Source organism: Melanostigma gelatinosum (genome assembly GCF_949748355.1).
Source record: "Melanostigma gelatinosum genome assembly, chromosome: 9".
In the NCBI taxonomy this organism is placed as follows: domain Eukaryota; kingdom Metazoa; phylum Chordata; class Actinopteri; order Perciformes; family Zoarcidae; genus Melanostigma; species Melanostigma gelatinosum.
In genome coordinates, this window is record NC_136642.1 from 21,267,328 (window position 1) to 21,284,535 (window position 17,208).

A 17,208-nucleotide genomic window follows, 5' to 3' on the forward strand; every position below is an offset into this window, starting at 1 on the left:
TGCGGTGACTACTCTATTTGTTATTTTCTCTCTATTCCCTGTTACTTCTCTAACGTTTCATTTCCTCTGTCTTTACTCAACTCAGAGAGGATAAGTAAGTATTCTCTGTCAACGAGAAAAGGACATAAATAATATTCATACCATTGTATGTATCGACAAATACTTTTTAGTTCTACAGTTTTCAGTGAGTCTATAGAAATGACATCTGAGCAAACGACTATAATCTTGCTCAGGAAGCTTTTCTATAGAAAACACTGTTTTCTTTTTAACATGTTTCCCACATGTTGTGACCTATCATACTTTGCATCACTGTTGTCATTGTCATACAGTACAATGACAAGCCTTGCCTTTTAGCTGATGCCACTACTAACACAGTCACCTTTGTAGTCATCTTACTGCACAATCGGCCCTGACTTTCACAAAGCTTTCGACGCATGCCGTTCAACATTCAGCTCCCACTTCCTGCCGGCAATGTTGAAAAGCGAAGCTTTGTTGAAGAGGAGCAACGGCCGAGATGCTGTTGCTCAGCGGTGCAGCGTGGGTCCATTAATTGCAGATGTGTACTGAATGTGATCGCTTTGGAATGCTGGCTGCCTGAAAAACACCAAAGTGATAGTTAAGCTGTCACTTTGCCTCCCATCTCAGTAACAGCCATTATGTTTCAGCATTCATCATTAAACTCTTTAACTCATGTGCTATCATTGTTTTTGCAGGTCGCCCACTAAGGTAAGCTACATTTCATGATAATCATAATCTAGCGGTCTTTACTTATGTATCGCACGTTTCAATGTCAAAGCAGAGTTATTGAGATCTTTGCAGAGTGAGGATAATTTGACTTTCTACAGTTTCTACTACAGACAGGAAGTGATTCATTGTGAAGTCATGTGTTGAATCACATCAGCTTACATAACCGCATTGTGCACCATGTAAACGAGGTTTCTGTCGCTGCAGCAGGATGCGACAGCCAACAACAGCTCGCCGGTGGCGGCCGCTGCCGCTGTTGTCGCACCGGCCCGGCGTGCGCCTCCCCCTGCTCGCCCCGGGCCACCTGCCAAACCTCCCCCGCCCTCTGTCCCCCCTACCGCGCCAGCCCCCACCGTCACCGCCACCCCTACCACCAAGTAAGAGTCACTGAAGAATATTACAAACGGTTTGGGCTGAGCTGCATCAATATCACAGCATCAATATTGCATTAGAAATGGATTGCCTCTGTCAGCAGCCCTCTCTTGTTCTCTTTCTTTGTGTTTAGTGCCCTTGATGATGGCTTCTTGTTGGATCTAGACCCCATGGCCTCCTCATCAGCAAAGGGCTCAGCAGCGACATCCTCCATGACTGGATGGGGAGGTGAGAACTTTCTGCTTCCTCAGAACCTGGCTGTTAAGGCCCCGCCCCCTTTAGTTGCTGTTGCTGCACACACATATGCAGTCGTGATAGCAGTGGTAGATTTAACCCTTGAAATTCTTCAACCGGCCATTTTTACCCCTGAAAAAGCTCTTGCTAGCTTATTTTGTCAGCTGTAACTAGCTGAGTGAGCTAACGTTAACTCAATGAGTTGGTTGACGTCTCCAGCTTTTTGACTTTTTGATGATTCTTTTCCATACTTGTTTGTATTTTCAAACAGTATGTTTTCAATTTAAACGTTACAAGATAAAATCCTTTTAGCATCCAAGACCAGTTAACACTCAGTGGGGAAATAATGTTACAACACAGTGGATGTGTTGGATATAAACAGGGTTTATTTGATCAAATGTAACCTGTTACTCTACATAACAATGTATTACGATAATGACATGCTGCTTGGATTCAGAATAAACGCTGTATTAAGCTCGCGGGACATGCTAATGATTGCAGCTTCTTTATCTGTAGTTCAGCAATTTTTTGGGGCCGAAAATAGATATTGAGTGGCCTAAAAAATATATCAACAGATGACATGGCATATTTGATAGACTTAAATTCCATCAAATGTTTCATTCCGTTAACTACAAACCTTTTTACTTGACGTTTCCCTGAGTTGAGGTCCCTGCAGAGGGATTTTTACATCACAGTCAAATGAATGGAAACCCATTAGAAGAGTCTGAAAACTTAATGGTTTGCTTTGGAAAATGGTTGGCACTTGTATAAAGTTCAACTTGTAGTAAATGAGCTGAAACAATCTAACTGTGGTCTTTTGAAATGACTCCGTGAAGTAGAGTAAAGAAGTGGTCCCCTCGCTGATGCCTTTTATTGGACAGTGTGGTTTGAATAGCAGAGCATTTTCCATTATAAAGCTGCTGTTGCTGTTTGGCATGTTCCCTGTTAACCCCACATCTCCACTGATAGCCTGAAGATGGCCACAGTCCAACTCTAAAGTAAATTAAGGCACTTTTAGCTTCATTGGGCTTAAACATCGGCCCATGACTGCTTTTTTTCTCTGACTCGTTCTCTATAATGTTGGCAGCAAATTAAATATGTCAAAATTTCATCAGGGCATTTCTAGTTTTAAATCATTCATTCTCTTTCCCCTGTCTCTCTCTCTCTCTCTCTCTCTCTCTCTCTCTCTCTGTCTCTCTGTCTGCTGTGCAGATCTCTTGGCTGAGGGTGAGTACTCTGTTAGCACTCTGCTAGAGACTGTACAGGAGAAACTCCTGCAGGCTTTCTACCTGACTGGCTTTCTACCTGACTACCTGACTTTCTACCTGACGTCTTTGCGTCAAGCTATTTTCACTATTTTTTTTTCATTTTTCACACTGCCGTCTTCCTCCCTATCTCCTTTCCCCCCTCCTCTTTCTCTCTTTCGGGGTTTGTGACTGGGTCGTGACGTTCGGATTACGGGGTTTATCTACATAGCAGCACCGCCTGCCACTGATGAAGCCTCTGAAGCTCTCCTAGCGGAGGGAGAGTCTGATGCTGCCGATGTCGTGGCTCTTGCCCCTGCACCCCTCGCGCCCAGAGCCGCCACCGCTACCATTTCCGCTGCAGCCGCACCGGCGCCCGCCTCGCTGCCCGTCTCCGCTCCCGCCTCAGCCGCTGACATGGACCTTTTCGGAGGTCAGTCTGGTCCAAGACAGAACGTAGACCAGGATACTCAGCCTGCCTGCTTGTCTACAACACATATTGTTATTTACAGATTAGTTTACTTTTGTATGAAGTTGGTACTTAAAGGATTAGGGTTAGATTATCACTCCCTAAACTTTGCATTGTAACCACTGATGTATTGCTACATTATAAGACCACAAAAAGTCTACAGGCTTTCCTTCCATCAAATTACACACTTATGAGATGTCTGCTGTGTGATATATTTGATGCAACATAAGAATCCTGCTAGAAATATATATGTAAATGCACGTTATGACATTTTAGTAAGCAGATGCCACCATATGCCCCAGTGTGCCCCCTTATGTATCACCATTATATTTGAGCCACAGCGCTGAACATCTGATTTTCAAAAAAAGATTATCACAGTCTTTGAACAAATCAGATTGTTGTTTGAGAACACATACTGTTGTTTGACAGAATATCCAGAAACTTTGAAGACTTTGTCTGCTGCACCATGAAAAAGTGTTTTTAATGCATTTCTCAAGTTGCGAATATATTTCTATGTAGTCATTCAGTACATGACATATGTCCTTGCTCTTTTTTCAAAACACACAAAAGATACATACCAAAAGAGGTGCACTTTTTTTTATTAGGCAGTGTAATATTTTTTCATTTAGTTACTAAAGTCTTCAAGGACTCTGGAAATATCTTCAGAACAGCGATAAGCGTTTTTGAATGACCTTCTGAGCTTTTCAAAGATTGCCGGGTATGTGTTTTTCAGGTGTGACTCAAATGCAATGGTTTTCTATCATCACCGTTTTCTAACGACATCATGCTTTGTTGCAACCATGTACACTAACCTGCTGACATACCGTCAAGCACGGCATTGAGCACAGAGCCAAACTGTGTATACCATTTGTGGCACATCCCAAAAATATGAGCCAGTGTTGTGGATTACTTGCTTTTCTCTGGGTTTAATTCAAGGCTGCACAGTTGCAACGAAAAAAACAAAAAACGTTAATGAGTTTTGACATTAACAAGTTACAAACATTCACCGGAGTGTTTTGTCATAATCTCGTGCGGCACAATGAACCCACTGCACTGTAATTAATCTGCTATCATGACATTGTATTTTGTGGATTTGTAGCGTTTTTGCCTTTTTTTTTATTCATCGCCCTTAATGATTCTCCCCTAATAGCCTACTAACAGTTTCATAAATATGTCAAGAAGATGAGTCGCTGGATTTTATTTAATTATCTTTCTGGCGTCATAATATTAACCTCAACCCGAGCATTGGAAAAGTATCTGCTCAAAAGAGACGATTGAGTTTCTTTGTCAAAGAGAGCCTTTGCCTCGTCCATCCCTGAACTTCACATTTCCCCTCTTGTCACAGAGCACAAGTAGCTTGTGACAACTTGCCTCATTTCACAAAACCCGCACAGGAGGTGCACTCACTGAATGCAGCATTATGCAGCCCTTTAAAACTCAACACACGACTGATGCTCCAATCAGATCATCCGCTGCAGTAACCTGGGCTGCATATTTCTTGTATTCTCTACTTTTTCCTGATGCTGACCTCTCATTTCTGTTTTCCTGTTCATTCCATCTGTTTACTCATCTTTCGTTCTTTACATCCATGTGTCTGTCGGGTGTTATGTTTTGCGTTCCGGCTGTTTTCGTCTGCAATACCCTAGATGCGTTTGCACCTTCCCCAGGAGACGGTCCTGCCGCCGTGGCCGCGGGCCCCGTCGCCGATGCATTTGGTGGATCTGGTGGGTGACAAAACGGCTTCTTGTGCAAGTGTGTGAGTGTATGGGTTTGTGTGTGTGAATGTGAAAGCTGTTGCTTGTATTATATCAAAGCTGCTTCTGCTTCCAATAGAACAAACATGTGCCCTCAGCGCCCACTGCCTCACCCCAAATCCTGCTTTAATGCCCCAGTCATGAACCCTCTCCTCCCTCATCTCAAATACTCTTCTCCTCCTAATATTCAACCACTGAATACTGCAGTAAAAAGCACAGTGCAGCAATTAACTGTACGGTAGTCCAGGAATGAATACCATTTGTTTTGATACCCTAACCCTGATACTACCTGACAATAATAATGATGATTATATTAATCATTGTCCAGCCTTTTTTCTTTTTCTATTTCTTTTTCATAGCTCTATTTCGTTTCTCTCTTTGTATATATATATATATATATATATATATATATATATATATATATATATATATATATATATATATATATATATATATATATATATATATATACGTAGCAGGTCAATGAACGGAGCAATCCATGTAATGTCCATGCAATGTTTTCTAGCAAATAGCTTTTTTAATTAATGAAATGCACTCCCTTGCGGTACATCTAGTTTGTGCATACCAACCACAGCAGTAACACAAACAGTTGTTGTTTATTTAACATGCCTCGCCATTTACTTTATTCTGCTCCCAAACTTGACCTCCAGTATTAATCGGTGTAGAAAGCACTTACCAGGAAAACTTTTCCTGTTGGTCAACTAACCTCTTCAGGGATGAGAGGATACACGTAGAGGCTCTTAAGTGAACCATGTGTTCCCTACATCTGCGGTGCTTCATGAAATCTCTGGCAATCACATTTGTACAGACATGCATGGTCACCAGAGGATGAATCCTACTGACTTTGGCGAGTCCCTGACTTTTCATGTTGCCCCTCAAAATGCTCAAAATTAGAATTTGACCAATAGTTTGTTTCGGGATCAAATACCTTCAAACCTAATGCCATTCCCATCAACCTCAGCCGTACTTTGCTTTTTGTGATTATTAGCTAATGTTAGCATGCTAACAGTCTAACTGAGACGATGAACATCAGCATGTTAGCAGAGTAATTGTGATGTCTGCATGCTGAATTTAGCAGTTAGCTTGAAGCATAAATGTGCCCGTTAAGCCTCACAGTCTTGCTTTCTGTTATTCAGCTTTAGTACACAGTCAAACCTTTTGGTAAAAAAAGTAGACTATAAATGGCTACTATGTAAACAGTTTTTTAGTACTGATTTTAATTGTTGCCTTGGTGGAGGCAAACTGGCTAACACTGGATTTAGCTATCTTTAATCGCACAAGAAGTGCTGTAATATTCTCACAGAGAAAGACACATCACCACAGGTCACAGTCTCTGGCTAGTTGAAACAAGTAGAAAGCAGTTTCTTAAATCACTTTTATTAGGTGCAAGATCTCTACTCTTAAAAGTATGCCAACAATCTACCCAGGACACATGGAATATTTGGGTGTTGTCATAAGTTAAAAAATAAATCGGCCAATGGGCCAGTCAACCAAAAGTTGTTCTCCACTACCATCTGTAGTCAGATATTAGTTCCGGAGGAGACGCTCCCCACTGTCAGCTGTTGGATGCCATTCTGAAGTTAATGAGTGTCCCTGTGCTTGGTTTACTTTCTTTGTATATCTAACCCTGGTTTGGAGCGTCTCGCCTCACAAATATGCTTTTTACAGTGTTTGTTGCTTTAACAAACCCTCAATCCCCCCTTCCTCTTCCTCATCCACTCACCATCCCCTCCCCTTCTTCTCTAATCATAACCCCCCCCCCCCCTAACCCATCAATCAACACCACCCCCCCTGCTGCTCTTCCTGAAGACCCCTTCGCTACGACGGAGGGGAGTGGGGTCATTGCTCAAGAGCTGGACCTGTTCGCCATGATGCCCACCGACACAGATGCCACCAGCGTCACCCCTCCCACCTCTATTGCGACGCCGACCATCGTCGCCCCTATCGCTGCCCCCGCTGCCCCCACCCCTTCTTCCACCACCACCACCACTAACACCGACACCACCACCACAGAGTCTGCAGCCGCTCCGACTCTAGATATATTTGGTGGTAAAGTCCTCTCGCTCTCATTATGCCTTTCACTGCTTTTCCCTGCATTATGACGATGATAATGTTGGTGATGTAGCTTTTGATAATGATGATGACTGTGTTGCTCTTGCTAGTGATGATGATGACAGTAGTGGCAATGATCCTGTCCAGTCCCTTGTTTGTTTTTTATTTTCCATAATGCCTTTCCTTGATATACGGATATTTTTATCAAGTTAACCAAGCATCTTGACCTCTGCTGAATAATTATGTTGAAAAAAATCCACAATCAAATCAATTGTTTATGCAGTTTTACAGTTATCCATTAGTTATTTATTGTTTTGGACCAAAATCTCAGTTTTAATTTGGTCTCTAGGGACAAAAATGGAGGTTGCTTGACTTGTTTTGATGATTAACCAAAAACTAACAGACCAAATCTAGGAGAGAGAATAGTTTTCTTCTCCTGCTTGTGACCAATGTTTTAGATACTGACTGCTGAGAATGCTTTATTGTAGCTTATGCACTTCAGTTAAAAGGGAACATTGCTCAATGTCAGAATCCATATATGCCCAGCGTGAGGTAGGATGGGATCCAGCCCCCTGTGACGGATGGATGGACATATTTATATGTGTTTCCAGCCACGTTGTAGTTGTAGTAGTTCCACCACTTTGGTCAAGACTGAAGTATTTCAGCAACTGTTGGATTGATTGCCGTGAAACTGGTGCAGGTGTTCATGTTCCCCAGGGGATGAATCATCTCACTTTCCATTTAGCGCCATCGGGCCAAATTTGAATTTGTCCAAACTGTGGTTTTTGGCTTCACCTCTACTTTGTGTTTGGTGCTAATTTGCTAATGTTAGCATGCTAACAGGCTAAACCCATGAAATGAACCTGATAAATATTACTTGCTAAACATTAGCATTTTAGCTCAGTGAGCATGTTAGAATGCCAGCGTTAACATTTAGTCAAATCCCGCTGTCCCTACAGCCTCACGGAGCCACTAGCATGGCTGTAGACTTTTAGCCTTGTTAACTAAACATGTTGGAGATTGGGAAAATGAGAGCTCTCAGATCAAAATTCACAAAAGCAAACGGGGAAATCTTCATGCTGAAATTTAGCAATATACCCTTTTAACTTTTGCACTGTTTCATTTTGCATTGCACTGAATAGATACACAGCAACCTACCCCGTTTAATAATCAAACTATCTGCTGCTCTCTCTGCTTTCCCTCATCTCTCTCTTCTTAACTCATCATTCTGTATGCACTGGACTTGAAATCTGAATGTACATATGATTGTGTGTCCTTGTTCTTAGATATGTTTGATTCTATGCCTGAGCAAAGCCCGACCACAGAATCCAAAGCCGCTACCACTCCTAGCGTAGACCTTTTTGGTGCAGGTACAGGAGTCGATATTCATTTCTCTGTGTGTGGAACCTCTTCATCTCTTCTGGTTTCCATACGTCCACTCCTCTGTCGACTGTTTATTATTCCCCCCCCCCCCACACACGTCTCGGTTTGTCCCCCATAGTGGTATGAGAACTGTGCATGTAACCCACTCGTCAAGTCTTGGATTGTCCTTGTGGCTGCTTTCTATCTACGCTGTCTTTCTACCTGCCTCCCTAACACTTTTCTTTGCTCCCAAACCGCCGTGGTTTCCTTCTTTCTCGTATTCTGCCTCACGCTTGCGCTGGTCACTTAGACCTCCCTGCTGTTTCACGCGGGCCTTCTCCTTTGCCCGAGCCGACTCCGGCTGGAGACATTGTGACCGGTGAGTTAAGCTGCTTTATCTTTACTGCATCACTGTTTTCCCTTCCTTCTTTCACGAAGTGTGCAGCTAGCCTCAACTTATCATGACGGGGTTTTTTTGTGCATGGTGCTGGTGTCCGCATGCACATGCAGATGCACACCAGTCCTGTACCGAAACGGTGCACGCTTCGAGGTTGTGGATACACAGTTGAGATGCAGGGATGCCTGCCTCGTCTCTGCATGTCTGCAAGCCTTTTAGAATGGCCATAAAGGTTCACGAGCAAAGCAAAAGCCTTAGAAATAAAGCTGTCACTGATCAAAGTAGTCACATAGACTTGAGAGTAATTTAATCCTTTACTGCTTCTGTCTCTGCCTGTCTCTCCGTTCAGACTCATTTGACTCTCCGGCTGCTGCCGCCGCTGCTCCCGCCGCTGCTCTTAGTGCAGCCTCCACCCCAGAGGACTCCTCTCCTCCCAAAGCAGAGCCAGCACCTGTCATTGACCTGCTGGGTACTGTACCTCCAAACACACATACACACATCTCTTTACAGCAACATGCTAATTGTTTCACCGTTTGTGCATTTTATAATTTTACTTTTCTCTTCTGGGTATTTTTTTATTTAATTTCTCAGTTGATACAGTAAGTTCTTGAGTGAATATTTGTACCAGTGAGGCTGATAGTGTCCAGATGGAGATAGGCTCTAGGTGTTAAACTAATTTCACCATCTTAGACTATTCAGTGGATTATATTGCAATACTCGGCAGTAGACCACCAGTTACATTCCCACAATAATTATGACGGTGTGTTTGTGTGTGCCTCTGTTTAGGTGATTTAGAAGTGTTGTTTTGCGGATTTTAGGGTGACATGACACTATACGTTAACATCGGCATGTCTGTCAGTCAGTCCGTCGGTCCACTCACAGAATATCTCAACACCTACTGACTTTAATTGGCACATACTGGGTGATATTTGTTACAGATACCCCGAAGAAACGTTTTGGAAAGGCATCTGTATATTGGGCATAATTCAGGAATAGATTGGGATGATTTTCTTCTGGTTCACCTGTTGCTCTATAATATGTTAAAATAATTCAGATTATATCTTTTTGATTTTCTTGCTAAACCATTATTATAGGAAATATTACAGCGCCTGGAAAACTTGTGCTGCTCTCATTAATTAAAACAAAGGATGTTGTAGGTGATGGAACAGGACAGGACGGTGGGGTGTAAAGCCACAGTATTGATAATAACAATAAGAGAGAGACTCCTCTAAGCACCAGCTGTGTCTTACGTGCATCTATGACAGCAACATGATAGAAAAGGTCCCATCATGCCTGGAAATCTATCTCTAACCACACTAAGCTTTCTTTTGTCTTCATTTCATTTGACGTCTTTGTTCCCTTTTTATTTCTCTTTCAGTCATAGTGTTGCGTTATGCAGACCTTCTTGTCTCCTACCCCCTCATTGTGTCCCAGTGTGTGGTCCAGGGCTGACCTCTCTCACCCCTTTCTGCCCTGCATGCTGCGTTGTGGATAACTGGACGGCCCTGCAGACTCCTTCGGCAGTCCTGTGGAGGAGACGCACAGCTCTGCTCCTGGAGGGCCTGGAGATGATCTGCTGGGAGGTGGGTCTCCTCTGATATTTTTAGGGAAATTATGGTTGAATTAGAAAGGCTGAAGGGACCAGAACATTTTGATAAGATGTCCACAGTTTTGCAAAACGTTTTTGTGCTGGCAAGCGGCTGATGGAAATGTTTTTCGCAGATTAAGAAATTAAGCAGGAAGGAATGATGGAGTTGCATTTGTCAATTGAATAATGACACAGACTTGGCAGGGCTGGTTACATTTGATTACTCAGCAGTTACAAAGTGGATTTGGAGAAATTTGGAAATGTCTGCAAAATGTCCAACACGACTTCCTAGGGATGTCAAAGCCAATTTCAAGTCATTTCATCTGGTTTCTGTTACTGAACTGCAATAGTTCATGAATGAGATCATCTTTGTGAGTTAAAATATATGATGTTTTCAACACACACAACACAGCATGCATTTAAGGCAGATATCCTATTGTATAGTAGCGTTTATGAAATATACTTAGTATGCAAAATGTGATCGTAGGACCCCCTGTGCACCTAACGTGTTAGTCAGGACGAGTCAATTTGAAGCTCCAGTATCACCTTGCAGTTGTACATTACATTACAATCTGAATGTATTATAAATACAGTAAGCTAATGTGTGTGACGTGTACACACCCTTTGTATATTTCTATTGGGCCGTTTATGTATTGTTTAAAAAAATGCATGTTTTGCCAATTCAGTACCGTATCTGGTCCTGCATTCAAAATGCTACTGAAGTTATGGTACAACAGTATTGTCAGAAAAATGTAAATATCAAAATTAGAAGTACTTCTTCCTCTGTGACTGATATATCAATATATGTGACGTTATTGTTAAAACAGATGCATTGATGCATAAGTCGTGTATTATTGTTGCAGCTGGTCGCGGTGGATCTTTATATAGGGTCACAAGATAAATCTGACACAGGAGATGGTTAATGAGGTGGGAAAGACGAAAAAACTATTTTGTCATATATCAAAGTTGTCTTGATTAGTTTCATTATTTTGTATCTCTGCTCATGAATATTCCATTGAATGTTCGGCAAATCATGCAGATTTTTGTATCTATTTTCTTTTGGTGTCCTGCTCTAATACTGTAATACATATCGTGAACTTATTGTTCTTCATAATATCTGGTGTTGTAACTGTTTTAGTAATGTGCTGTCTTATATTCGTGTGCTGATACTATTTGCTGCTGGACTGACCGGCTTTGCCCACAGAGAAAACCAAAATTTCATTTTGCTTCCTGAGACGTCTCGTTTGCCATCTGTTGTGTCAGTAATCATATTTAATATGTGCTCCTCGTGGAATTAGGGCGAGTCAGAAAACAGTGCTACATATCACAGTCCTGTCTGTTACCCCCCTCAGGCCTGATGTCCCCCACCCTGGCTCCCACTACTGCCCCAGCTCTTGCTCCAGCCTTGGCTCCCATGCAGAACGACCTCCTGGAGTCGGGCTTTGATGCTCTGGGCTCCCTCGCCTCTCCAGCGCCGCCTGTACCTGCTGTGGTACCAATAGTACCAGCTGCACAAGAACCCGCCACCACCACACCGGCGCCCTCTGGTGGCTTTGATGCTTCGAGTAAGTGGATTATGATGGTTTCCTTCTGTTTTCATTTTGGTAATTTGTCTCACTGTCATGCCTTCTGAAATGTTAGAGAATCTCAATGAGTTTTTTTGTTCATATTTGCACAGGTCACCTGCTTGATGCACATTAATCTGCTCTGGCTCATTCAAGCTGAGCTACCTTAACCATGACCTAGTTAACTCCTTCTGCTGAGAGCCTGACTACTGCATGAATGACACACTGATGTGCTGCTGTCACTGTCCTCCACATATGTCCAACGGTTGTTTCTGCTGACTGCTTAACGCCTCAGCGCTGTTGCCTTTCTCGCAATGATTTTTCTTTTTTGTCTCTCAATCTCTTCTCTTGTACTTCTCACACTTTCACAAATGCTGTGCTTTCTCCACCTCCTGCTCGCCCCACTACCTCTCTGTAATCTTTCTTTCTTTCTGTCTTATTTGTTGTTTCTGCTACACACCTTTTATCTTCTGCTTCATTCAATTTACTACTTCACCACTATCCACACCCCTTCTACTCTGCTGGGTCATTGCTTGCTTCTTCTAATCTGTAACCGGTGAGTTCCACCCGGCAGTGAGTTGCAGCATGTGCAGTTTGGACATGTCTTCCCTTCTGCATCTTTGCATGTTGCAGTAAGACCCCCGATTGTCTCCTGCATGAGACAAGGGCCGACTGTATTGTTGTTTTCTTGCCCTTGTCTTGTAGAGCAGTGGCTTTTATAGTAACCACATGCCATCAATGCCCAAGTCTGCAGTAGAGTCTGCAGGTTTTTATATAAAGCCTCGTTCCTTGGTTACTTCAGAGGTCAGAAACATAAAAGATGTTCTTTTAATGTGTTTATAGAACATGAAACCTTAGTGGTTAGAGGATGATAGTTCTGCTACACTGTCTGAAGTTTTGTAAGAACTTTCAGTGGTGGAAGCTTGTTAGTTAGGCCCTGTGTGAAGCCTAATAAATAGTTAGCTGAAAGTAACGGATAAATCGTGAGTTAAACGTAATGAATAAGAGTTGAATTAGAAGCTAGCTAAAAGTTCTAGAATAACAGTTGAAATATACCTTAAAGTAATCATAAATAGTTCGCTAAAAGTAATGGATAATTGGTTAGCTAAAAGCAATGTTGAAATTGTTATCTAAAAGTAATGAAAAGTAGTTGAAATAGTTAGCGAGACGTAATGAATAAACAGTTAAATAGAAGCCAGCTAAAGGTTTTATAGCTTAAAGTGGGCTAATGATCAACAGTTGAAATAGTAGCTTAAAGTAGTTTGCTAAAATCAACGTTGAAAGAGTTAGCAAAATGTGATGGACTAATGGTGACATTGTTAGCTTAAAGTATTAAACGGTGTAAATAGTTAGCTTAAAGGGTATCGATACGAATCAGAAATGGTTGAAATATCCTGCTTCTGCCAATCCCAGTAGTGGGAGTTAAAATATAAACTTGACCAAACAGACCTAATTAAACTGTATGAAGACATCGTTGCTATAATTCATTGTGTTCAATAACATCCAGTTTGAACGTATTTGGAACATGACAGGTGGTGATAAAGGGTTATCTGTATGGGCTTTGGGGGTACGTCAGACAAGGTTGAGGGCCACTGCCTTAGTGAATGCACCCTCAACCAACTTTCAACGACACAATGCTTCTGTCGAGGTTATTTGGAATGGAAACCTGTGAACTCTGTGGTCTTGATGACACCTGGTTCAAAACCAGTGCTTTCTCCCAAAATCAGCCAGTTTAAGTCCCTGAGATGTGACTTTGTAAACTGGCTGTGCAACTGACCAAGTGAGTGCAGTTGCTGTAATTACGTCCCCTTTTGAATGCTCAAATATATTTACAGTGCAGCCCTGCAGTGTGCATGCGGTGAACAGCTGATTACCGATGCTGTCACAGCTGGATTGTCCCCTTCACTGTACTGACTGGTCTCACATCTGCCCTCTGCCCGTATTATAACTACATTAGGGATTTGCAGATTTGTAATCGGTGTTGTTTCTCTGATGTCCCTTCATTCCCACCCTCCCCCCAAAGTGTTTGGCGGATTAGGCGACTTGCTGATGCCCTGCATAACACCCCAGAGCACCGGCGGCAGCACTGCTGGAAGTACAGCAGGAAGCATGGGAACTCCTGTCGCAGCGGGAGGGATTGCAGCTGCTCCTCCAACGAAAGCCGTCGGAGGAGACCTGGACTCGTCACTGGCCAACCTGATTGGAGGTAGACTGCAGCTTTGTTTGTCTGGAGTTCAGTCATTTCCGTTTCCGAATTAAATAGAAATTGAACTTGTTCTTCTTTCTTTCTTCTGTTCAGACCTTGGAGTAAGGAAAAGGTAAGTGTGTGTTTCAAGATGTAACTTCTATGAATGCATGGTGTTTGTTGAGGCTCCTGCAGAGCTGCAATGTTTGTAAAAAACTAAATTGAGGGAGCAACACGCTCAAGGCTTTAAGGAAGTTTTAAACTAGGTCAAAAAAGAGGTAAATCATGCCTTTTTTTAAAGACATATTTTATCATATGAGCTGTTTACTTTTTGTTTGTGTTGTTTTGTGCTCATTTCTTTGATTTGATGTTGTTGAATCATATCCACCATACTATTATAAGTTTCCCACAGCTATCTAGATACTATAAGAGGGACTACTATGTGATCAATGTGACAGCAGTAGTTTGATTTCGTTAGGAAGTCTTATCTAACGGATTGTCTGCAGTCGCAGACCGACGAACAGCACAGTAGAGCCTGCGGTGTGTCCTGTGTTTGATTCTCACTAGGGACCCACAGAGTGAGAAGAAGCTGACAGGAGGGGCCAACTGGATGCCACATGTAGCTCCCACGAGCTGGGCTACACCAGGAGCCCCCATGGTAAGAATAGCATCGACACCGCGCCCCCTGCACACTTCATCCAGGCCAGGACCTTGCATGGTAGCTCCGCCTCCATCGCCGTATGAATGGGTGAATGAGAGGCACATTTGAAATTGCTGTGTTAGGTAGAAAAGGAGCTATATTAATGCAGACCATTTATTTCTCTAGACATCACAAACAACAAAGATAAAGATGGCTAAAGAGAAGGTCTTTCACTATTGCATCCATTGGAATTCACATTGGCTCTTCCCCGTGTCTCTCTAGGCTGGCTCCGCCCCTGGAGCTCCTGGGGCCCCAGTAGCAGCCATGGTGCCTCCAATGAGCACACAGCCTGGCTTTGGGATGGTGAGCTTCAGTTCATGCAGAGAAAGTTCTCCAGAATTTAACCGTGACCCATTATCAGCTTTTAATCATCAGTATTAACCGTTGCAGTTTACAAATATTTACGAGCCATATCATTATGATGGCAGATGATGATAAATCTGCAAAGCCCTTAAACGTCTACTGTGCTATTCCTGTGTTACCAGCCTCCTGTAGGTGGGCCTGGAGCTCCTATGATGCAGCCCATGATGGGGCAGCCTATGATGGGACAGCCCATGATGAGACCTCCCTTCACTGGGGTGGCTGGAGCTGCACCCGGAGCCGCCGCACCAGGAGCACCGGTAACAAACCACCCACAGTAAAACCCTGCAATGAATAATCAATTAATTTATACTTCATTTCAGGAAGATTCATGTTATCATAAAAAAGATGCTGCAATTTTCTGTTCTTATTTTTCTCAGATTCCTCCAAGCAAGAGCCCCAAGAAGCCAAAGGACCCTTTGGCAGATCTCGACCTCAAAGACTTCTTATAACGCCCCAGGTGGGAGCTCGGACCAGTACATGCAGTATGGTAAATTGTAGTACAGTATGCCACAACTTACGGAGGACTTTGATACATTAACTGTGTTGTGGTTGATATGTAGAGTTGGTGGACAGAAGGTTCAAATGGCTTTGCCACTACAATGTTTAAATAACAGAGACTTGAGAAATGACATCGACTACAAAACCTTTTACACACTTTGCATTTATAGTCTCAGAACAATTTATATTTTAATGGATCATTGGCTACTAATCAGTGCTCATTAACGGTACAGTGTGAAGCATTTAGGGGGATCTATTGGCAGAAATGGAATGTGATATTATTAAGTATGTTCTCTTTAGTGTATAATTACCTAAAACTAAGAGTCGTGTTTTTATTACGTTAGAATAAGCCATTTTTTATCTACATATAGAGCCGGCCGCCATGTTTCTACAGTAGCCCAGAACGGACAAACCAAGCACTGGCTCTAGAAAGGGACATTGGCGTTTTTACGTCGGCCATTGCACATAAGAAAAGTTTCTGTTGGTTGCAGTTTGCAACCTCACCGCTAGATGCCGTCAGATCCTACACACTGGACTTTCTAAGTGACCGTTTTCAATGTGCTTGGAGTGCTTGAACCCCTTAAAAAAAAAATCTAAATACACACCATACAAACACACCATCGGTATTCATGGTAAAAAACATGACAAAAATGAAATCACTGTCTGTCAGCTTTGCATTATTTAAAATGTGTCTGACTCTTATGTTGAAATGTTCTCTATTTCCTGTCTTCCAGCTGCTTTCTTCTCTGGAGCAGGGCCCTCTCACCTTTTACCTGGTGTCTGTCAACATCTCAGGATGTTCAGCGACTACAAGAGCCTCTTAGCTCCACCCCGCCCATCAACACCCCACCCTTCTCCTGTGTGATGTCGTAGCACAAACTGTGAAAGTGAACCATAGCGGATTACATATATATATATATATATATATATATATATGAGAAAAAAAATACAAGTGTGTGCTTATGTAGATGTTCTAATCTTTTGTCTAAAGAAAATCACTCAAAACCCAGACAAAAAAAAAGTCCACAAAAGTGAACGAAAGTGAAGGCGTGTGTGTTTAGGTTTATTTCCAGTGTTGACTTGAACGATGGATGTGCTTTGGTGTCCTAAGCCCCACCCACCACCCCCATATGTGTCCCCCCCGCCTCCTTATAAAAGGGGAGGAGCTCTTCTTTGTCCCACTGTGATTGGATAAGAGTGGTGAACAAAGCCCCGGTAGATTTCTTTGGAGAAACCTGTTGTGTGTTGTTTACAGAAAGGTCCTCGTTGATGTACATAGATTTCTCCGGCGAGGACTACTTCTCTATTCTGTATGTCTGTTGAAGCGAAATATAAATGTGAATCTGACATGAAATTGTAAGAAGTCGTGTGAGTATCCTTCTATTTCCCGTCATCTTTTGAAAGTATTCGGAAACAAATATGTCTACCGCTACATAATTACTGTATATTAAGAAACACCTTCCATGGGCGTCTGAATCATACCAGACCAGCAAGTGATCCTTTCAATTTAGTTCTTTTTTTTTTTAACTTGTGGATTATTTTTGTATGTTTCTTCATTTGTCGCGTGTTACATTTACATGTTCTGTTTCTGTTAGAATAATCATCCTCAAAACTGCTGTCGATATAATTGCTGGCATCGCTATTAAAGAACATATCTTAC

The 17,208-nt window shown here is 42.4% G+C and overlaps 1 protein-coding gene across 1 annotated transcript; it reads left to right on the forward strand.

Moving 5' to 3' along the window:
• Nucleotides 1–471: 471 nt before the first annotated feature.
• On the forward strand, nucleotides 472–16,380 carry LOC306782107 (clathrin coat assembly protein AP180-like; the record flags this gene model as incomplete). Its single annotated transcript, XM_079275298.1, has 20 exons — nucleotides 472–560; nucleotides 714–726; nucleotides 952–1,121; nucleotides 1,250–1,344; nucleotides 2,560–2,577; nucleotides 2,827–3,027; nucleotides 4,710–4,787; nucleotides 6,648–6,887; nucleotides 8,177–8,260; nucleotides 8,563–8,631; nucleotides 8,999–9,118; nucleotides 10,161–10,232; nucleotides 11,590–11,802; nucleotides 13,826–14,008; nucleotides 14,102–14,120; nucleotides 14,555–14,645; nucleotides 14,910–14,990; nucleotides 15,173–15,307; nucleotides 15,428–15,537; nucleotides 16,283–16,380. The coding sequence occupies 19 exons, from the start codon at nucleotides 472–474 to the stop codon at nucleotides 15,497–15,499; spliced, it is 2,043 nt and encodes a 680-aa protein (XP_079131424.1). The 3' UTR covers nucleotides 15,500–15,537; nucleotides 16,283–16,380.
• Nucleotides 16,381–17,208: the final 828 nt, after the last annotated feature.